The 18,175-nt window shown below is 42.6% G+C and overlaps 2 protein-coding genes across 2 annotated transcripts in view; one reads left to right on the forward strand and one right to left on the reverse strand.

Annotated features, from left to right (window-relative positions):
• The first annotated feature begins 222 nt into the window (after positions 1-222).
• The window catches only part of CPT1A (carnitine palmitoyltransferase 1A), a 39,132-nt gene continuing 21,179 nt past the window's right edge, over positions 223-18,175 (forward strand). The window contains exons 1-5 of the mRNA XM_058026803.1: positions 223-307; positions 13,507-13,586; positions 13,732-13,886; positions 14,881-15,020; positions 15,420-15,591. Coding sequence (XP_057882786.1) covers positions 13,746-13,886; positions 14,881-15,020; positions 15,420-15,591 — 453 coding nt within the window. The 5' untranslated portion in view covers positions 223-307; positions 13,507-13,586; positions 13,732-13,745. The remainder of the gene's footprint in view (positions 308-13,506; positions 13,587-13,731; positions 13,887-14,880; positions 15,021-15,419; positions 15,592-18,175) is intronic.
• On the reverse strand, positions 1,890-4,108 carry LOC131084358 (basic proline-rich protein-like). Its single transcript, XM_058025758.1, has 2 exons — positions 4,059-4,108; positions 1,890-2,514 (listed from the first exon to the last, which is right to left on the reverse strand). The coding sequence occupies exons 1-2, from the start codon at positions 4,106-4,108 to the stop codon at positions 1,890-1,892; spliced, it is 675 nt and encodes a 224-aa protein (XP_057881741.1).

Below are 18,175 nucleotides of genomic sequence, written 5' to 3' on the forward strand. Positions count from 1 at the left end.
TCCCGCGGACGCTTGCGAGGCCACCAGGACCGAGTTTCCCGGTTCCTGTCGCAACCCCAGGACCGCCGCCCCCGCGGCCACACATCCCCACGGCTCTGCCTTCCTACATCCCGGCTCCCCGCCGTCCGCCCAGCCCGGCCCAGCCCAGCGCAGGCCACCCCATCCCTCCCCCGGCAGCTCCCCGCCCTCCGTGCTCCGCCTCCGCGGGGCGTGCAGGGGAGCGGCCGCCGTCCCACCGCTGCTTCCCTCACGAGCGGCCGCCGCGGCACTCGGCCCGCTCGCCGCCCGTCGCTGCCGGTCTCTGCAGGTGAGCGGCACGGGGCCCGGCTCCGGGGGCCGTGTGCCCGCCGTGCCCGGCTGATTCACCGCGGGCTGCCGCTCCCCTCCCCCTGCAGCCGGGACGCTCCCGCGGCGCGCCGCCGTCCGCCTTCCTCGGGGCTGAGGAAGGGCAGCATCGGGCACAGGCGGACGGGCTCGCCTGGTCCGGTTTTAGCCTAATTATTGTTTCCATTAGGTCGAGCACGAAGTTCCGTGGTGCATGTGCGAGTGCGCCGGGTGCTGCTTCCTCAGCGGGGCTCGTCCTTGCTGGAGAAAAGGGTGGGAACGCAGGGAAGGGTGGTGGGCGCGGTGCTGGCGGGCGCCGGAGAGTCCTGGGAAGGCGCGGTGTCCTTGGCACGGTGCTCGCGGCTTGCCCCGGTGTGAGGGATCGTGCCTCGGTGCTGCAGATAGGGGCGGGCATGGGGGCAGGGGAGCGGTGTGACACAGGTACACCGGGAGACTCGCTGAATCTGTGCCGCCGCCGAAACAAAGGTGACACGGGTGACCCGCAGCTTCGTGGGTCTGACTCGTAGCCGGAATGAGTTCTACGTCTGTGGAAGTGTCCATGCGGCGTGGCATGGGTGGTGGGTTTTCCAGTGCGGAAATGAATTTATTGTGTGTGTCTATGAGAGAGACAGAGAGAGACTAGTCTATATGCCCGTGTGATTCCAGCCTGTAAAACCTATAAAAACCGCAGTCGCTACAAACTGCTGGAACTACAAACACAGGAAATGTAGTATCTTGTTCAAGGCGTGACAGGTTTACTGCATGAGAATGCTAATTAGACCTCTTGTAAAAAGGTAGAGCAAGATTCTCGCAGCATCACATTTTCTCGCTTCATATTCCAACAGCTTTGGTCTTTGCTGTGTGTTCTCTGGTCTAAAATAGAAAATTGAACTTAAAGTATTACATGGGCTGCGATCCAGTTATAATAGATGTGTACTAGTGTTGATGAAACTGTAACAGGAAGAACCTTTTTTGGAAAGAGAAAAGAGCAAAGTAGGACCAGGACAAACGTCTCATTCTTCCTCTCAACCTGGCAGTTTGTCAGCACTTAGAGGACAATCTGCAGTCTAAAGGAAATTACAGTACAGAAAACTGCTCATTTCCTTTTCACGTGTGTGTAGGGGAGTAGCACTGAAAATGGAGATCTGATTCCTTCGTTCTTCTGTCGTTATTTTTTCGCGAGTGTCTGACGTGTTCAGTTTCCAGATCTGCTAACTCCTTTATGCTTTTTCTGACCATCAGCACCGGATGCTGTATGAAACAAGTGTTGTGGGCATCCGTGGTAACTAGCAGGTTCTTTTCCTCCTGTAAGCATATCGATATAAACTAATGACTGCCAGTTTACAGTAGCACAGCTGGTGTTGTGTGGATCTTTGTTAGCTCAGGAAATGTAACTTCTCATGGTTACACAGGTATCGGGCTCTGTCACAGCCGTGAATTAGTTTGAAAGTTAAGTTGACCTGAGTGCTTTTTAAAATTTCGGGGTGTTTCAGCCCTGATTTTAGAGGAGGAAGTCACTATACCTTGTTCAAGAAAAGCGTAACCTTGAACTGCTGAGAACCGGACTAGAACTCGCTCGGCTGCAGGAGCTGAGCCCCCCCTATTCGCTCAGGGGTGCGCTTGGCTTCTTTCGCCGCTCGCAGTCCTTTTCTCTGGGAACTTTTGTCTGGCAGCGCCTTCCCGGCGCGCGTGGAAAGGCCTGGAGCGGCCGGGGACGCGCGGGGCGGGGCCGCGGCGGCGCGACCTTTCACCCACTTCTGGCAGCGGTCACGTGGGCGCGCCCGGGAGCGCGCCGGGGGCGGGGACGCGCCCGCAGCCCGGGACGGCCCCGCTCCGTGTGGGGGAGCGGCGGGAGCCGGGGCGGAGAGGGGGTCCCGTGCGCCCCGCTCCGCGCTGGGGAGCGGCGGGAGGCTGGAGCCGGAGCGGCCAGGGGGGTCCTGTGCCCCCTGGGCAGCGGTGGGCACGGCGGGAGGCTGGAGCCGGAGCGGCCAGGGGGGTCCCGTGCCCCCTGGGCAGCGGTGGGCACGGCGGGAGGCTGGAGCCGGAGCGGCCAGGGGGGTCCCGTGCCCCCCGCTCCGTGTGGGGCAGCGGCGGGAGGCTGGAGCCGGAGCGGCGAGGGGGGCGCGGTGGTGAATCCCAGGTCTTCTCTCAAAAGTCTGGGATGGAAGGCGACTTGAGCAAATGTTTGTACTAAAAAGACAAACAAATAACACCCCCACCCCCGGAAAAGAATCCGCAAATAAAACGCCAGTCACGCAACAAAACCCCTAAACGATGTATTCTTGATGTATATTTTTACATTTGTTTTTTTTTAACATTCTAAGCCCATTTTCTTTGCAGCATGCTTGTATCGTAGTCATGAACTCCACGTTTGGAAAAACACAATCCAAAGACTTTCTTCAAGTCTGGGTTAACTTTAATGTGAATGTCAATTTAAATATTTTTGCAAATCTTTGAAACCGGTTCTTCATCTTAGAGCCTCATGCTAGCTGAAAGACCTTATTGAGGTCTTTCAGCCTTGTTCAGTAAATGGTCATTGAAGTACCATGAGAACAATTAACTTGGTTTGCTTTCTCATCACCACACATTGTTGTCCATCTTCCAGCATCTCTTAAGTCCTAAAATGTGACATCTTTTATGTGTCGTAAAGTCCTGTCACTGCAGAAACATTTGTTGTCATAGGGAAGATAATAATTCTTCATTACTGCAGGAGCACAGAAGCTCATTAAGTTCAAAGAGAGAGAAAAGGGTTCAGCTTGTATATTCGAAATGTCTGGGTATGTATTTTATAGCAGTTAAAAAGAAATGGCCTAGGTCTAGAGCCTAGTTTTTATGAGGTGGGGGAGGTTTCTGCATGGTATGATAACTGCACAGGGTTTTAGCAGAGTATGCTTCTCTGTTAGATTATTCCAGATTTCTAGAAGGTCAGAGGATGTAGCTTGCTGGGATGTGGACAATATAATGTGTATTGCAATAGAGGCTAGAATGATCTAAGAGGCCTAGGAACAATATAGTATGTCCTGTATAAGGAAAAAAAAAACCTAGAAATAATCCAACAGTTGTAAAAGTTTCTGGTTTGATTTTGGAAAATGTTGGTGGTTTGTGTTTGTTGGGGTTTTGGGGTGGGGTTGTTTGTTTATTTCAGGAGAATGCTATTGGGAAGAGAAGAGAGATCAAATGATCCAGGAACTGTAGGGATTAATATTCCTTAGGGTTAGCCTAGTAATTAATTAACAGATTGTTTGCAAATGTCCTCCACTTTGCCTGTTTCCAGACCAAGTGAGAAGACGACTTACTAACTGTGGCATTTCTCCTTGAAGTGCTGGTGAAAACAGTCTGCACTCTGAGAAATCTTGATGGCCTCTGTGTTCAGTAGTCTAATGGAAGTTTAAAGCCTGCAGACAAACACTTGGTTAGAGGTCTTAAACTGGATACTGAGCCTAACATTGGAGTCTGGCCCCTGAAATTAACTTTCTTGTCACGGGAGCTGCCAGTCACTACTGGAGCCCTCAGAAATAACTGAGTGGGGAGCACATGAACTTTCTGTCTCTCCATAGTTCCTCACCATCTTGGACATGTTCAGTGTAAACAGTGTCATTCAGTGTAATGGAAAATAGTGTTTCAGAACCACGGTCTGTGACTATTTTCTCCATTGGCATCAGTTTTTCTGAAATGGTTCCAATCTGATCCAGCCCCTCAGAGCAGTTGAAAGCTGTGTGTGAATCAAAGCTCACAGTGTTTCTCTTGACTTTCTGTCTGAGAGCTGCAGCTGAGCGATGGCCATTGCTGCCGTGTCTGTAGTCTCTTAGGAGCTAGGAGCATTGGAAGGAGTCTGCCCCATGCTGTGCCCTAACTTATTCAGGATCACAGGGCCAGTGAGCTTCTGGGATAGAAGGCTTGTGTGTGGCAAACAGATCTCAAGCCCGCTTCTAAGGAAGACAGCTCTTTGGGTATGTTTATGTTGCATTCATTGGCCATTGTCATTATCTCTTTCCATCCATATAGACCTGTTGCTCCAGTTTGCCACCAAGGACGGGAATAAGAAAATTAGCACAAGATGCCAAAAGAGATATCTGCAGAGGGTAATGAATATATTCACCCACAGGTGATCTTGGAAAACTACTGAGGTCAGGACATAAACTGTCTGTGGGGCCACAACTTACTGAAGCTTTCTTAGCTGTTCTGATTTCAAACCCTCCCCTGTGGGTGAGGATTGCTGTGGGTGCCAGTGCTGCTGTAGCTGGGCAGATACATCTGTTCAGTTCTCTACCTTGGCTTGAGCCACAGCATTTGCTCATCTCTTAGTTGTGAGAAATCCTTAAAGACATTTGCAATTCCAAGAGACCACACCTGTCAGGTGTAGGTGAGGGTGGGAATGATTGGAGCCAATGATTAGCAACAATCAAATATGAGAACTTGTCCCAACTTAAGTATCATGAGAACACCTGTCAGGCTAATTTTGTTTTCATCAGTGCTATGTTAATTCAGCATTTAAAGGAGAGTGACTCTTTGGTTTCTGTCTTATTTGTATGCCATAGTCATTAGGTTCACCCGAGAAGCCTTGAGTAAACTTAATCCTTGTGGCGAATTTTTGCACAGGTATGATTTGGCTTCACTTCTCTCATATTTCTCTTAAAGACTTTGTGTCTGAAAAATATGATTAGTCATTGTAAGATAGCTGAGTTGTTGGTAAGACTTGAAAGCAGCAAGTATCTGTGTCATCCCATATACTGAAGCATGATTAGACATTGAAGGTTAGTAGGCAAGGAAGCAATTTAGAAATAGAAATTCTCAAGTGAATAACTGTGTCTGGTTAATCTTTATATTAAGTTCAGAAGTGAGCACCTTGTGGAATGTCACATGAGCTAAGTATAAACTCAATAAACTGCTCTTTTTGAGGCTTTGGTGTCTTGATACCTTTTTGCATGAGTGTGATATACAGGAAAGTGCCATTGCCTAAGAGAATATCAAAGAAACAGATATGAGAGACCAGACAGTCTTTTTGCTCATGTCTTTCAATGTTTCATCTGCATATTTTATACTGTTTACTGAAGATTCTGTAGAACAAGACCTGAATTTCCTTTGAAAGGCATAGAACTCCAGACAAATTTGCTGTTTGTTTAGATTTCTCTTAAACTGAATGCTTTTTCTACAGCTTTAGTTTTGTTCAACTATGCATCAAAGGAGCACCACATGCACACAGGTGAAAGCATCTTTGGCATCCTTTTGGCATTCCCTGGTTAGCTGCATTACCTTATCGATCCTCTTGCAGCAGGGCAGAATTTTGGCATTTATGTGAGTGACTGCCTCCCCACCACTATCTGACCCAAGAGTGGATGGGACTTTGAGTTACTGGATGCTGCTGTGCAGTGTATACTGCAGTGCCTGAAATTATTGTATTTATAGCAAACCCCATGAAAAACCTCCATATTCTTTACTGAAGTCACATCTGTTTTATTATTGATAATACAGTCATTTTTAATGACTGTATTATCAATAATAGGTAGGAGCAGTCAGTGCTTTCTCTAGATAGGTGTATATACACGTAGTCTTGAATTTCAAGCCTAATTTTTTATTAGGAGCTTGTACAGTTTCCCACCATATCACTGCAAAATATGGGACATTGAAAGGCAGCTCAGGAAATCTACTTGCTGCCTTAAAACTGGCAGACTTTCACTGGGCACGGTAGCGGTGTTTAAAATCCCAATATGCATTTGAAAACCTTGTATAATAAAACTTTGGTGCTTTTCAGCAAAGGCAAAGTTACTGCAGTAACGCTGAAAAACTGAGATGAATCATTTTCTAAAGGGTTCATTCTTCAAAGTCCAGCTTCTTTTATCCTCCAAGCTACTGGCATATTTTTGTCAGTTGCAGAAAACTTGCTCTTTTTTAATATTTGGCTGCTACTACCCATTTGAATTTCAAGGTGTGCTGTTCATTTAAAGCAGTTGAAGCACAAGATTTCTTGTTCAGGCCTTAGTGCTCTATAAGTTTATTTTTTACAGCAGATGTCTTATGAAAACTTCTACAATAAATTTCTTAAAGCGTCTCTGCAGGCTTGATAGTTCAAGCCCTTAATCTTCTTAGTAGCTTTTCACTGGATCCTCTCCAGTAGTTTCATTTCTCTCATTGGGGAGCCCAGAATTGCACAGAGTTTTTGAGATGGGGCCTCACCAGCACAGAATAGAAGGGCAGAGTCACTTCCCCTGCTGGTGGCAGCAGTGCTCCTGATGCCCCAGGGTTGTGTCAGCATCCTCTGCAGCCTCTGCCAGGGCCCCTTCCTGCCCGTGTGCCACTAGCTGAGCTTTGCTTTCCAGCCCCTCAGTCTCTGGTGAGTGGGGCTAGCCCTCCCCACCTGCAGGACTTTGCACTTCTCCTTATTGAGCTTCACAAGGTTTCAGCCTGCCTGGTGCTCCAGCCTGCCAAGGTCCCATCTGGATGGCAGTGAAAACCTTTAATTTATCAGCCACTGCTCCCCGCTTCATTCCTTGTACTTGTGAATCCATCAGCAATTTCACTTTGGCTGGTTTTTTTTCCCCTCTGGTGGATGGGGGTTTCTGTTGGTTTTATTGTTTTGGTTTTTTGCATCCACTTCTGGGATGACTGTATGGGTCAATTGAACTGTAGCAGGTGGCAAAGTGTGGAAATAAAGGAACAGGCTAGGAAGTTACTTGAGGATGTTGGCACTGGCTTTGTTGTGCTTCACTATGTATAATTTCATTGCAAACACACTGTCTGGGCAAAGTCAGCTGCCATAGTTTCGTCTGAATACTTTGTGTAGGTGGTACTGAAGGCTTGGACTGACAGGACCATCAATAACAGAAATCCAAGTGAAATCCAAGTAATAATGCATGAGGAGACTGGATAAACATCTCAGTGTTTGGAATTCTCTTTCTTTTGATTTAATGCCTGGTATGAAATCAACAGATTTGAGCATACAAAGTTCTTTACTGATCTGTGAAAAACAAAATACATTCATAGTTTTGGCTTTCTGGGAGATAGAAAATGTGTATTTCCATAGTAGTGGCTTACACAACTGAGAGGAAATACTTGGTCACTGTCTCAGCACAAACACAGCACTGCTGTTCAAGTGTTTAAATACTGGTTTTAATTTCATTAATTCTGTCCTCAGACTCTTAAAATTCAGTGGCCTACCCTAAAGTGTCAAAATATGTTATCACTAAACATACAAAATAAATCTCGTGTGTCCATTTTCTTTTAAAAGCTGTAGCAAGCTCACCTCCTGAAGGGAGATCTGATGGACAGCAAAATAAATATAAATGGATAAATTTTTTCAATATTTTCATTATTTAAAGAGGTTTCAGACTTAAAGTCTTTTATGAGAACTTTTGGGAGCTCCAGAATTATTTTCTAGTTTTCTGTGGCTGCTTTTCACATTCAAACAGTAACTCTTACTGATTTGCATGTTAATAGAAATAGATTCCCTCCCCCTCGCTTTTCTTTTAAATAAACTGGTTTGGGGTCATACCAAGACTTTAGGGTACTTGCTTGGTTTTCCAAAACCATTCTTCATTCAAGGTGTCTAGCTTTAAATGGAAATTTTAATATAGTTTTAAGTATGTTTACTAATTAAAATTTGGTTTCATGTACTTTCATCTGATGTTTTTCTCCACTTCTTAACTTGAAAGCTTCCTTAAACAATGTCATTTTAAATAGTTTAGTATCACACTTTTCTCCTCACCAGCCTCTATTTGAAACTGGAGGGCCAAGCTTATTGTAGTAAGTTAGTTTATTGTAAGAAACGATTGAAGAATTCTTCAGGGTCAAGTTCCTGTTGTGGTTTGTTGGATTTTTTGTTTTGTTTTGCGTTGTTGGTTTTTTTTACTTCTAAGCTTGCCTAGTAGGAACTTGGCAGGAGTCAGTTTTGTTTTATGACAAAATCCTTTGCCATAAAATGCTTCTCATTGCTTGATTGGTGGTGCCTTGTATCTGCCTGAAGTTATGAGGGTTTCTGGGCAATTTGGAATTCAGAAATGCCATGGTACAGGTAATTCTGATTTCAGAACTGCCATCATACCTGCAAGTAATGCTGCAAGTCTGCCCACCATCTATGAACATTTTGTGCCTTGGGTGCCAAGCATGTCTGTCTGAGAGCTGTGACAGTGTCAAACCTGTGTGTGGTGGGACCTAGGCATGTTCTCAGAGAAACTACATGCAGCAGCCATTGCTTTTTGTAGAAAAATGTCAATTTTTGATTATCCAAGTAGAATAATTGGAAAGAATTGTTTTATGATCTTGGTTTGGTTACTGACAGTCATACGCCCTGCATATTAAAGCTAATCTATAAATAGGTGTCAGAGACCTGTGAGGAGAAACTCAAACTAAATTATCAATGTACTCTTGAAAGGGAGAGTCACAGAATTAAGTCTTTCATCAAAGCTGTTTGGGATCAAGTGAATGAGGCCTCTTCAGTTTTCCTCTGCATTTGTTAATTTCCTTTGCAGGAAAAGGAGTATTGATGTGAAAACTGTGTTTAAGTAATATGTGTCTTTTTGTTAGATGTTTAGAATCCTGACAAGGAAAAAGGACAGGGGTTTTTCTATTCAAGAGGAAGAGGAAATAGGGGAAAAGTGAATTGCATGAGCCAAGCAATGTATAGGAAACAAGTGACATCCTCTTAAAGCCTAGGATTTGCATTTGTTGTGAGGTATAGGTGTGACTTTATTTTTTTTAGCACTATCACTTTATCTATGTAAAGTGTACGAAATCCACAGAAAGATAAAAAAGATTCATGCTCAGTAGCATTTCCAGGAGTAACTGCTTCAAGAATTAATTCCTTGTTTTGTGCTGTAATGCAATTAGCTTTTGTATCATGGCCTGCTGCTATTTTGAAATGACCATGGCAGTTCTTTCACTGTGCTTCAGAGAGACATTGCCAACCACTGGTAACTTCTTGCATGCCTGACTTAAATGGAAGCATCCTGCATGTAGGACCTCTCTTAGCCTCAGATTTTCCAGGGCTGAAGCCCTTATCTCCTTCAGTGGTTGTAGGAATATATGAGTCCCAACACTGACTGTTCAGTGTCTGCATCCTGAAGTAATAAGGTCTGTGAGTTAAACCTCAGTCTTTATGGAGTAAATGTCCTGAAACTGCAAAAATAACAGTGTGAGGATGCTTTTTGCATAGTAGATGTAGCAGCATAGTTTTGCAGACCATCAGCACACAAGCTTTCTAGTGTGTAATGTGTTTCCTTGACTTAAAAGCAACATCCAGCCTAGCAGTTCTTGTTTATAACAATGAGGAAAAAATTGTGCTTAGTTTAGTTTGGCTCAAGCAGAGGTATGAAAAAGGAAGAGAAGAAACATCTGCAACTGTTACAGCATGTTTGAATTTAAATGAAACCAGATAAGAGCAGGGAACAGGCAGCTTTCTTCTTTAAATAAAAGAAAAAAACTCGCAAAGAATCAATAAACCAAATTTTAAGGGGCAAGTGTGTGATTTTTTTAAGGTACATTAATATTGTAAGAGAACACTGAAAGGAATGAAAATAGCCCTTTCAGATGAGTAATAGAAATTATTGTGCTGAGGGTTTTTTTCCCCTCTTGGAGTAAGACTCTGCCAAGCTGCTAGGAAAGTCGAGAAGCTGTAGTTTATGGCTCTCGGGAGGTTAATTAGTGTGTGCTGCGCAGACATGGGCCGCAGAGCCGGGTGCCCGCGCTCGGAGCCGCTGCCGCGGCGGTGCCGGCCGTGTGAGGGAGGCCGTGGGCGCTGCCCGGGAGCCGAGTTGAAAAGGCCGAGGCTCCGCCCGTGCCCTTTCCCCCAGTTCGCGGGGCACGTGGCTCCGCAGGAATGCCGAGGGAAGCGCTCCGGCTCGGCGCTAAGCCGGCCGGCAAGGAGCAAAACAAGGGCTCCGAGCGGCGGCTCCGGGAAGCCTTTGGTGTTCCGCCATCGTAAAGCAGGGCAGTGTTAAAGGCTTATGGTTTTTAAAGGGAATATGAAAAGGAACAAGGTGCTTTGTTGTTTCACATCTTAACGTCAAGCAGTACAGTTCTAGAACTGGACTGTATTTGTTTTCAGGGCTCGTTTACTTTATTCAGGATTAATTCTTGGTGGATTAATTTTTTTTTTCATTTGGGAATAAGGAATATTTTCCTTAATGAGGCTTATTTATTTTTATGAGAATGTTAAATTTTGATTCATTAAAATGTCTGGTTGGCTGTTAATGCTTGACGCTATTTAGAATCTTTTTCTGCCTTGGGCAGTAAAAAGAGCATGTGCTTGAAAACGAAGGGGTTCCTGAAATTCTTTCCATTCAGAAACAAAGAGGAGGTTAATTAAAATTTTCTAGGCTGAGAAGTCACAGTGGAGTTGAAGGGTAAGGGAAACTAGCTGATCTTGTACTTAAGACACTGGCTTTCCAAAATACAAAATTCTGTGAGTGAACTGAGCAGAACATGTTGGCCCTTCTTGAGAAGTCCAGGTGCCTGATTCCCTGTGTGCAAAAACGGTTGAGTTCTTTGTATGTGTTTGTTGGGATTTATCATCCCACTCTTAATAGTGCCACTAAACATATGAGATATTCTTGACTTTGAAAGCTTTTGCAAACCCTGTTGAATTCAGGTTATACCCTGTATTACTGCTGCCTCTCCCTGCTTTATTGCTCTCTTGTCAGCTGGTAATGACCAATTTAAATGAATGAATGGACAGCTGACTTTGACTTCCTCATACTTGCCTGCAGCAGAGCCCATATTAAGTAGTTGTTAGTGACAGAGTCATTAAGTACTACAAATTGCAGTTGTTACTCGGGCACACAGGGCTTGTGTTAAAGCTTTTGTAACTGGTTCAAAGAACTTTGTTTTCTTCTAATTTGTTCTTCTGTGTTATTCTAATCAGACACTACACACACATAAATCAATTGTATACTATCTCTAGGACGCTGTGAGCCTTAGGTGCGTTGATTCACCCAGCTTCTAAAACCTGAGCAGTGGCTGATGGATTTGTGAGATCTGTGGATTTCCATTAGGCACTGTAGCAGTAGCTGTATTGCAGGGGTGGATCACTGTAGGCTGGTCCAGGAACAGATCCATTAAATATTGCAAAGAATCCATGCCTGTTGGTCAGCAACCTTAACAGATTATGTGCATCAGCACTTACCTCACTCATCTCTGCCGAGTATTCCTTCTCTTTCTATATTGTGTATTTTTTCCTAAGCCTACTGTTATTGCTGCATTCCAAGTGCCTGGTTTTCTGCTCATACACATTGGCACCCATTCTTTGTGTTTCAGGTGACTTTGGTTAAGTAGAATATTAACAGACTAGAGGAGCAGCACTCTGGTCATAATGAACTGCTTTTGAAGTGCCCATTTAAATTGCACTGGTTAGTCCTCACATGCTGTTCAACAGGCATGCGAGTCTACCAGAATTTAATTACTAGCTTTAGGTTGGCAAACAAAATGTGAATTCTAGCTTTTAGGATTTAAAAAGGGTGAAGTAGTTGTACTTTCTTTGATTTTGCTTACATAGAAATGCCAGTGCAACCTTAAAACACTTAGTATTGATAATGTGTTTTGTACTAATCTCAATCTAAAACTTGCCCTTGAATCCCGACCTACAGATAGGGCAATAAATTCCACTACTGTTTAGTCATACTTCTAGGAGGATATTGGTTTTGGGGCTATGCATGACAATTTTGGTAAGCTAATAAATTAAGTTGGACAAGAGACTGAGTTTGGAAGCATGATCGTCTCCTCAGGAATACATAATTCTGACCACTTCAATGTTATACATAGAGTCTGTCTGCAAAAATCTACTTTCTAATTGTAAGTGCTCAAAAAACATTTGTCTGAATCAAAAATTAGTAGGAGTAACTTTCAGGGTGTTTATGTATAAATGCTAGTTACAGGAACTAAGAAAAGCTATGGAATTACCCACAAGTTTAACAAGGACAAGTGCCAGATTCTGCATATGTGTTGGGGCAACCCTGTTTGTGTGTATAGATAGGAAATGAGAGGCTGTAGAGCAGTGCCATGGAAAGGGCCCTGGGGGTCCTGTTTATGGGAAGCTGGATCTGAGCCAGCAGGGCCCTGGCAGCCAGAAGGGCCAACCCTGCCCTGGGGGCATCAGGGACAGCATCACCAGCCAGAAAAGGGAGGGGATTGTCCTGCTCTGCACTGGGGCAGCCTCACCTCCAGTGCTGGGGGCAGTTTTGGGTGCCACAATGTGATAACATATATAAAACTCTTAGAAAGAGTCCAGAGGAGAGCTGTGAGGATGGTGAAGGGTCTAGAGAGGAGAGAGGGTACAAGGAGCAGGTGAGATCACCTGCTCTGCTGAGCCTGGAGAAGAGGGGACTGAGGGACATCCTCGTTGCAGTTACAACTTCCTTGAGAGGCAAAGAGGAGAGGCAGGTACAGGTCTCTTCTCTCTGGTGACCAACCAGTGACAGAACCTGAGGGAATGGCCTGGAGCTCTCTTGAGGAAGTTTAAGTTAGATATTTGGAAAAGGTTTTTCACACAGAGGCTGGTTGAGCACTTGAAGAGGATCCCAAAGGAAGTGGTTGCAGCCCCAGACCTGACAGAATTCAAGAGGTGTTTGCAGAACACTCTCAGGCACATGGTGGGATTCTTGGGCTACATTGGGTTTGCATTTCTGTTTTAACTTCCAGCGGTTTTGATTTGAGCCTTTTGTGGCTGCTCAGTATAATTGTCTTCTGTCTATATTGGCGTGGTTGTTGAGATTTGTTTGGGCAGTTGAGCTGCAATTCCATGAAATTTCATCATAGTTTCAGATTTCTTTGGGGAGGTAATTTTTCTGACAATTGTGATTTGGTTTCCTCAACTCTGCATAGTTTTGATTTTTGTAGTTATTTGCCAGTCATAGCACAGAGCCACAGGGACTATAGCCTCTTATTGCTTTGAGTAATCATCTTGAAATTAGGGTATGAAAAAGATTTTGGGAGAAGAGGTGGCTAGAAGCAGCTTTGTTTCTCTAGCTGAGGTAAAAACTTTGGATACCTTGTGTTTCAAATAAAACATTTTCTGAATATTCTTTGAAATGTAAGATACTTTGTACCTGTGATATGCTTTTTGGAAATGTTTTGGCTTTCACTTTCTGTTCCACTCTGATTTTCTTTTTGTATTGCATGTATAGGTGATACACAGCTGTTGTGATACAAAATCAAAATGCCTGAGTTACACACATGTTTTGTTTCCTTTTGCAGCTGTTTTGGTTAAAAGAGGTGCCTTAAATTAACCTTCAGGACACTCAGACGGAAGTGCAAGCAGAGCCTGTAAGGAAAAGGCAAGTAGTATATATAAATTTTTCATACTTGGAAATCTTTGCCAAAATCATGGTCAAGATTTGCCATATCTTGCTAGAGATGGACTAGGTCCTAGTTCCTCTGAACAAGAGGGAAATGGTCTTTCTAAACTTTGTTTTTTGACAGATCTCTCTCTGAAAATGGCGGAAGCTCATCAGGCAGTAGCTTTTCAGTTTACAGTAACTCCAGATGGGATTGACCTGCGTATGAGCCATGAGGCACTCAAACAGATTTACCTGTCTGGTGTCTATTCATGGAAGAAGAAGTTCATCAGATTCAAGGTATGCTAAACTAGTCCAGTCCACCAAACTTCTGGGTTATTTAATTTTTTATGAATTTATTGAAGTTTTTTTGTGGAAAACTGATTTTTTTCCCCTTTATGGTAAATAAGGTTCCTCATTGCGAAAGACTTAGGGGGTTTTATTTAAGACAAGAGGTGCTGAGGAAATTGCCACAGCATGGTACTGTAAAGACTGAAAGGGTACATATTTTTTATTTATTCCGTGGGAGCAAGATGAAGCAGATGTAGAAATTAACTGCCTTCATTCTCTTCCTGCACCACATGATAATGTAATCTTTTAGCAGAAGTCCAAAGTTCTACTAGTTGTGATCTTTAATGTCATATGTCGTAGAGGTACAAGGTACACTATTATAGCTAAGTAGTATTGTTTCTGTTGAGGTATTTGATAAAGATTGTTTTGTTCATGGGATTGTAATTGTAAATATCTGTTTCATTAGTAGCAATCTACATAAACTACAGGTTATCTTCAACATCTCTTTCAAAAACATGAACATATTAACAGAAATCTTATTAAAATTTTCTTGTAAAGCCATGAGAAGAACTGTTTAAATTACATTAAAAAAGTTAATTCTGGTTCTCAGAATTAACTTTGTTGATTCTTGTTCAGTAGGATATTTTTGCCATGTATTCATATAGAAGGGTCTAACTCAGTGTAAGCTGAAATTATTGAAGTGTCATCTGTTTTAGAGTTGTTAGTTAGTTTCACTATTTTTAGTAAGACTTGCAGCAGGATCAGTGGTATCTGCAAGAGAATGTAAAAGTTCCTTTTATTGTTGATATCATTGTTAAAATTTCAAATTTAAGTAAATCCATTCCCTGCTGCTGAGATAATCTCATGTAAGAAAATGTTGGATAGTCTTAACTACTTGTTTATAACTAAATGACTTAAATGTGTTGATTTTTGTTTCTTTCCATGGTAATATGAAGTCAATCACTTTGGTATGAAAAAATTATGTGAAGGCTTTTCTTTCCAGAACGGAATTATCACCGGTGTTTACCCTGCTAGCCCATCTAGCTGGCTTATTGTAGTTGTGGGTGTGATGTCAACCATGTATGCTAAAATTGATCCTTCCTTAGGGATAATAGCCAAGATCAACAGAACACTTGATACAACGTAAGTAGACTAAAATGTTAATGTTTCTGTAAAGGGAAATTAGTTTTATTTGCAGCTGCTCTTAAAGCTATTCCTGTTAAAATGTATCAGTTTTGGAACAGTACATTTGTGACACCATAAGCCAAATAAGCAGATGTATGAGGATATGAAATAGAGAGGTTGTACCAGTATTGCTGCATAGTTCTAGGTATTTGGGAGGCACATTTGGGAACTTTTGTGGCCTTTGATGTTGCTGCCTGAAAAAGTCTTTGGAAAGGAATTTATAAAAGCAGGGTAGGCAGGCATAAAGCTTGTGTAAGGCCTGTCTGTGCTACTATTAGACTTATGTTAGCAATACCAGCTTCTCTTTGGAACTTAAATGGACACTAACTGGCTTGTGCTGGCTTTTGTTTTAAATAGTGGCTATATGTCAAACCAAACACAGAACATTGTGAGTGGAGTACTTTTTGGCACAGGGCTTTGGGTTGCCCTCATTGTCACAATGCGCTACTCCCTGAAAATGCTGCTCTCCTACCATGGCTGGATGTTCTCTGAGCATGGCAAGCTTAGTGCTGGCACCAAGTTTTGGATGGTAAGGATATGTTGGTTTCATTTCATCTTAACTTCTAACTGATCAGTATTCAAAGCTTCAAGGGAAAATTTTGTAGTTTTATTTCTTTCTTGTGTTTTTTTTTCATCATAGGACAGGAGGCTGTTAGGCAGCTATTTCTGCTGTTACCCTTCTAAAGCTGTAATGAAACTCTTCATCATGGCCTTTTAGAAGGAAGAGTGAACACTTCAAGAGTAACTTCTAAGTTGTCCAATGCCTTGGGCCTGTGTGACTCAATATCTGCTTTTTCTCTATGTGCAAGTGCAGTTAAAGATCTTTGGCTACAGCACCAAAGAATCTTGTCCTCACAGAAAGGGCTCCCCTAATTCTTTGTTGTAATGTTACGGTTTCTAGTCATCCATTATAAAATTATTCTTCTGCTTGAAGAAAATATTGCTGAGTGTCCTCTCAACTGATTTATTGGCATGTCTCCAGAATGAGTTGGGGAAGAAGCATAAGCTGTAGGTAGCGTGTTATGCAATTTTCCGATAAAGATAAGGTGAGAGTGGTATGTCCCCTGTGGATTGATTGTTGTGGTGCTTTGGAAAAGGATTCTTAAAGGATATGGTAGGTATAAAGTGAGGAAACTTAGATGTCGGTGCTGCAAGAGATGAAGTGAGGTTTTGCTGCTTGGACTTGGTTCTTCCATCTCACTTTTCCCTGTATTATGGTAGGAATAGCCCAGTTTCTGTACTGTAATAAAATAATCTCTGCAATAAAATTAGTCTCTGCAGCCTCAAAAATTAACAGATGTATGTTAAACTAAGCACAGCTCATTATTTACTATGGGAGCTATTCAAGGATAGGTATCCAGAATGGTGTACACGAAAATAGAGTTTAATGTTTGTCTGGTGCAAGTGAAATTTCTAATTGATGGTTTCTCCTGGAAGCAGTAGCAGCCTCATGACCCAAATTGGTACAATCCAGAGGCTCTCAATGGTAAGGCTTTCTGTCAATTGCTTGGAGCTGTAGCTGCCTTGGTTTTCAGCATGTCCTACCAGATAGATTCTTCAAAGCTCTTAATACTGCCTTATCAACCTTAAAACAGTATGGACTGTAATGCTACTTACTGTGCTTTGGTGCATATTGTATTTATCAATTTTTGTCTACCATATATGTTGCATATGTATTTTATTGTGTTTTTTATGTGTTTAAAAGTACACTGAAGATGTATGCCCAACAGTGTCTCATCTATACCGTCTATAAAAGGCTATTTAACTAGACCCAGCAAAACTAGTGAAACAGCCCCAACTATCCTAACTTTCTAGATTTTTACAAAACTGTTTTCTCTTCAAATGATCATGCAGATCAAAAACCTGAACTCTAATTTCAGTCACAGTACAAAGTGATTTTTCAGACTGGTTGGAAGTCTGGTGGCACTTTTAATCAGCATATTTGACCTCATAAAATCAAATTTCCTGTATCAGTCTTAGGGGAAAATCCAAATATTAGTTGCCATTTTAAAAAATAAGTTAAAAAAGTGGTGATTGTATGTGAAGAGATGCAACATATGTTAGAGTGTCATTGTTTGCTGTGTCTGCATATGAAGTCAGTGATGTAATGAAATGTGTGTGTCTGTCAGAGCACTTTATTGGTCTCAAGCTATTATAATTTCTCTATTACAAGTTTTCTTTAGAGATAAGTACTGTGAAACGTGTTTGCTGGTTTTTGTCAGTTGTGCAGGTGCTCTCTTAAAATAATTTTAGCCTTTTCTGGCTTAAGAGTTTTGGAATAAAATTGTCTGCAAGTATGTAATTAGATTTCCAGATGAAAGGCTGAGCTTTCTCTTTCCCACCTGTTTCCAAATTTATCTTGTCCTGAAGCACAACTGGATTTCATTGGCAACCCACTGTGGTGCATCCCATGTATGTCTGATGGCTGTGATACAGATCCATTTGCAGGGAGGTCTTTGTGGATGGTAATACTCTGCAATTGTTAGCTGTTTTGTGCTGCCTAAAACTGTCTCCTCTAGCTGTGCTGACCCAGGAAGCTGAGAGGGAGGAAAAGTTCCACATTCCAACAGTTCTGTTAGGAGACATTTTCAGAATTTAGTAGTGAAATGGCATCCTGTGTTTTATTCTGTCTTGTCTGTTGGCTTGTATATATTATCCTGTGTATTGGGCCAAGATTACACTTTGACAGTAAAAGTTCCACTGGGTTGTTGGAAAATCCAATCACTCCACTTGACTTTCATGTTGACATAGGGTGGCAGTGTCAAAATCCTTCCATGAGTAGCCAAGAAGTTGCACGGCCTAGAATTTTGGCTTAGTATGTGCTGCAACTGAAAAGTAGTTTTCACTCTCCTGTGGAGCACAGGAGATTCTGCAATATCTGAAGCTAAGTTCTCTCTGGCTTTTTTGTTTCATTGCTGGGGGGTTTTTTGATAACACGAGCACTGGGTGTAACACTGGCATGCTTGCGCAATTTGCTATATTCAAATCATGCAGTAGACTACTTGTGATTGATTCATGCTTGAATTAACTCCCTGTAACATCAATCCTATTACTGATGTTGAGCTGTAACTTTGGAAAATATTAAGCCATGATAAAAAAGCATAATTATTATT

The sequence above is a fragment of the Melospiza georgiana genome, chromosome 6 (assembly GCF_028018845.1).
Source record: "Melospiza georgiana isolate bMelGeo1 chromosome 6, bMelGeo1.pri, whole genome shotgun sequence".
Taxonomy (NCBI): domain Eukaryota; kingdom Metazoa; phylum Chordata; class Aves; order Passeriformes; family Passerellidae; genus Melospiza; species Melospiza georgiana.

What these genes read in the sequence shown, in the direction of transcription:
- LOC131084358 (XM_058025758.1), bottom strand. Translation starts at nt 4,108, where the DNA reads ATGGCCATCGCTCAGCTGCAGCTCTCAGACAGAAAGTCAAGAGAAACA. An exon ending in AGAAAGTCAAGAGAAACACT is followed by an intron (nt 2,515 to 4,058) that starts GTGAGCTTTGAT and finishes TTGTCTTTTTAG; the next exon opens with TACAAACATTTGCTCAAGTC.